Source organism: Trypanosoma equiperdum (genome assembly GCF_001457755.1).
Source record: "Trypanosoma equiperdum strain OVI genome assembly, contig: ctg_91, whole genome shotgun sequence".
NCBI classification, from domain to species: domain Eukaryota; phylum Euglenozoa; class Kinetoplastea; order Trypanosomatida; family Trypanosomatidae; genus Trypanosoma; species Trypanosoma equiperdum.
This window is the reverse complement of record NW_027124887.1, coordinates 7,249-11,598: the sequence shown is the minus strand read 5'-3', so window position 1 is coordinate 11,598 and position 4,350 is coordinate 7,249. Positions and strand designations below refer to the sequence as shown.

The 4,350-nt window shown below is 44.7% G+C and overlaps 2 protein-coding genes across 2 annotated transcripts; one reads left to right on the top strand and one right to left on the bottom strand.

Annotated features, from left to right (window-relative positions):
* Positions 1 to 425: 425 nt before the first annotated feature.
* TEOVI_000452400 (uncharacterized protein) lies at positions 426 to 872 on the top strand (the record flags this gene model as incomplete). Its single annotated transcript, XM_067227286.1, has 1 exon — positions 426 to 872. One exon carries the CDS (start codon positions 426 to 428, stop codon positions 870 to 872), a length of 447 nt encoding a protein of 148 aa, XP_067083387.1.
* Positions 873 to 2,359: 1,487 nt separating this feature from the next.
* Positions 2,360 to 3,430, bottom strand: TEOVI_000452300 (uncharacterized protein; the record flags this gene model as incomplete). The annotated part of the gene is made up of 1 exon (XM_067227285.1): positions 2,360 to 3,430. The coding sequence occupies one exon, from the start codon at positions 3,428 to 3,430 to the stop codon at positions 2,360 to 2,362; it is 1,071 nt and encodes a 356-aa protein (XP_067083386.1).
* Between the last annotated feature and the right edge of the window lie 920 nt (positions 3,431 to 4,350).

Sequence of the window (4,350 nt, the reverse complement as noted above, 5' to 3'; positions counted from 1 at the left end):
TTGCAGTTGAGTTCTGAGGACCTGAGGGAGATGTAGTTTCCCTTTCCTCCCTGTATTCACGTGGATACGGCCTCAATGTTGCAGTTGAGTTCTGAGGACCTGAGGGAGATGTAGTTTCCCTTTCCTCCTTGTATTCACGTGGATACGGCCTCAATGTTGCAGTTGAGTTCTGAGGATCTGAGGGAGATGTACTTTCCCTTTCCTCCTTGTATTCACGTGGATACGGTTTCAATGTTGCAGTTGAGTTCTGAGGACCTGAGGGAGATGTACTTTCCCTTTCCTCCTTGTGTGAAAAACTTTTTTTTGTCACTGGCGGGACTGGGGAGGCTGCTAATACCACTTTTCCGTTTTCGTCATAATTTTGTCGTTGCGTTTTAGTGTGTTGAATTGTCTCAGATGCTTTATCGACCCCTGTTTTAGCAGACATGCGGGGTCTAAGGTTTACTGCAGAAACACTGGGATCGTTCATGTTTTCTACCGTTTTGTTCGCAGCTGGCGGTTGCGACTCGAGACGATTCAAGTACGCTTCAGCTTCGCCTAAATCATCTGATGCTTTATCGGATATAAACCCTCGGAGTATAGGATCATCTAAATTTATGTGCTCCACGACCAACGCAACCGCCATATCCACCGGTGGTTTCCTAAGTTTGCTTACCCATGGTCCTTCATACAAAGCATTCACAGATGACCATGCGAACAAGCGCCCGCGGTATAGCAAATGTATTATGAACACGTGTAAGTCGTTGCATTCCGTTACGAAGAATTCCACTGGTTGCCCGAAAGAGGCATCAAATGATTTATTGTGCTCGCGCTTCATGTTGATGCTTCTGTATAGCCTGTGCCTAACTTCATGCAGGACTCGGGGCCCTTGACTTGAAACTACCTTGTACTCTTCCACACAAACGGTAAATTCGGTAGCTGGTGCGGTGATATCCATATCCTCAATGCCTTTAATGTTTAAACCGTATTTTCCCACACACAGCGATGAGGTTTTAACCATTCGATTGAACTCAATAACGCAAACCTCTTCCCTGTTCCGGTTCCGTGTTGCCTCTCCACTGTTTAGTAGTTGATCCACCGCATCCGCATCCGCAGCCTCACCGAAACCGTCAAACAGCTCTTTTTCCCACTTTCCCGTTTCCGCCTTTCTGACTTTTGCCGGTGGAAGAGTCTCATCGTGATTAGGTCTGTCGTGCTGCTTTTCTTTCAGAGGTCGAGCCGTTATCGCGGATCTAAGCATGTCTCGTATCAAAGCAATATCTTTTCTCGTGTCCGCAATCACCCTTTCGTTAAGGGCTGCAGACTCCATTTGCTGAAGTGCCCGCTCCCGCATGTAAAGTTCCCTCGATGGAAGAAAAAGATTCAACCTTTCATTGGGTAGAGGCCTCAAATGTAACTGGCTGCTGGTCGAACTCACATCACGTCGATTCGTAGAGTTGTGGTTTGCACCTCCAATAATCTTCGGTAAGTCGAATGTGACCTTCTGAGAAGTTTCCTCATTGTAAAAAGAAACATCACACGACTTAACGGGCGTGGAGACTGCGAAAAGTTGAGACGCCGGAGACTCTTGCAGGTATTTGCTTTCAATTAGTAAGAAGCACTGAGGGACATGCTGTTGAGGCTTTAAAAAGCGTGAGTCTTCACTTATTCTGCCACAGTTGTCGCATTCACGCATTCCCCACCAAGCAAACAGTCAACTAACTAACTAACCAACCCCAGTTGCGTCCCTCGGTTCCACCAATTGCGTGCAAACCTATTACCAACGTTTGTTTTAACGTGCTCGATCCTCACCCTACTACAATGTAAACAATAATAACAACGTCCGGGGAATGGAAACATCAATGTACGCAGGTAAAAATAGGCAATAACAATAACAATAAAAAAGAGATTTATGCGAGTTAGTGAGACAAAGACCCCATTCCACGTTACTTCCACTGCCACACGTACGGCATACAACCTGCACCGATATCAGCCCCCGCACACACGCAGTTAAAATAACAACAGGAAAAAAAAGCGTGAATGGCCATAACAGTCATGGGTTAGGGCACGGCAGTTGCTCTCTCCGGCACGACAATAGACGGTGTGAGAATAGCCCAACTTCACCCAACAAAAGACAAACAAATTCAACTTTAGAGGGCCCCACCATTTCCCCCTCTTTAAGAGGTTAACGATATTAAATATTGAAACCGAGACCCGTAAGCAATAAAATAAACGAGCAAATAGAAGATAGCGCAATGTTATTACGATGTGGTCATTCTTCCCTTCTACCTTCCCCGTGTGCGTATTTAAATGATTCCCCAAAGTCACTAAGCGGCAGCACTTGTGCCTGTGCAATCATCACCACCTTCATCCAACTCCGCTACCCGCCACTGTTCAAAGCAGAGAGCGGCCCATTTTCATCAAGCACATCAACTTTTGTAAGTTCAACACCGAAACATTCCATGAGCCGCCCCTCAAGCTCACTTCTGCGCTTTTTCCACGTAGAGGTAATGCGACAAAGTTTACGGTTGGGTGACTCGATTCGAGCCGCAAGTAACTCACCATCTATACGCTGCACTTCCCCTTCAGGGGCGAATGTGGCTTCCTTCGCCGCAGTGTTGTTAGCATCGAGAAGACGTTTAAGATCTATATGAAACGTACAAGCCCAATCAACCTCAAAACGGGGATGCGTGCTTCGCTCACTCTGCCCAACGTAGTGACGGAGAGTGTGCATATGTCGCAAAACTAAAATTTCATCACTGCTGTTTCTCTCCTTTCCACACGCACCTCCCTCGGTATAGACATAAACTGCCCATGAAACATCTTGCATATGTTTGCACCATGAGAAACGGAGCGCATCAGTAACATGCTGTGTTGAAAAGAAAGCAACAGACTGCACCATGTATTGCATCAAGCGCAACGCTTTGCTGTGAACTGTGTATTTGGGTGCATATCCGCCACCGCCGTTTTGGATATTTGTGACCGCATCCGTCTCGCCGCCCGCGCCACCATTTTCGGTATTTGCTTCAGTGGCACGCATCATGCCACTTTCAAGCAGCACAGTCATGAGAAGCGATGATGAGTCAGGGATGTCTTTTTGCTGCTTTTCCCATTCAGACTTTATGGCGCTTGAGTCTTCCCCACACAACTCTACAAGTAACTCCAGGGATTCGCGAACGCGCTCATTTCTGTCCGAAAAATACTTGCTTTCGTCTTCCTTATCTTTCAGCACCAATACACTCACATGGTCCTGCTTTTCCCGATAGTAATTATTTCTGTTTGGGGCTGCCACATATACTTGCGTTCTGGGGAAGTCTCGCGTGACACCTGTGGGATCCTTTCCAATGTCTCCAAGAAGTCGCCCCCTCCAGGATTCCTTTTTTTCATCCATTAATCCAACGAAACTGCAACGCACATCCGTTGAGCTTTCGGTTGAACATCCGCTTCCCATCGTAACCCTTTCAATACATCAACGAACGAACAAAAAAAAAAAGAGGATTCGGAGAAGACAAGAAGGAAAAAGGTAAGGAATAAAGTGACAAACCAACGTTTGCAAAACAAGTGCTCCTTCCCGTAGACACCCACGCACACAAACACACACATGACTGACATGTGCAGCGGTGTTTGCCCCACAATCACGGGTAAAGTTCTTTTTTCCCCCTTTCTTTTCAACACGGATGCAATGTTAGCAAATCATGTTAAAACTAAACAAATTGACATATATTTATATATTTATATATTTATTTATATTTATTTATTAAAGGAGGAACATGTACCGTATCGAGTAGAATGTGGTGGAAGGAAACGAAGTAGGAGGTGGAAGGTGGTGCCAAAAGAAAAACAACAGGCTACATGGAAACTGGCGCGGGACATAAATTAATCAAACATGAGAAGGAAGGAAAATATTGTGGAAAACCAGGCAAAAAAAAATCTTTTTGTGGGCACGTGAGTGCGTTATTTACAAACATGTGGTGCTCGTGTCGAAAAGACAAAAACAAAAAGAAATTAAACAAAAAAACAAAAAAACAATACTAGTTATAATAGTAACAACATTTGTAACGGTAATAACCGAACATATTCTCTACAGGTTAAAGGGTGGAAAAAAGAGAGAGAGAGAACGTCGCACAGGAGTGAAAAAACAAAAAAAAAACAACTCGATCCGAAATTCACACAAGCAACAATGATAATAATAAAACATAATAAAAAAAAACAATATTAACTCAAAACGTTTTCGCATTCACCACCACCAAAACCGCCCTCTTTTCCTCGCTCCTTTTCCTCCTCTCGTCACATTATTGTAAACGCCGTGAAATCAAACGCATTAAATTACGCGTAGGGGAGTTACATTCACCACCGTATGAACCGGCAGAT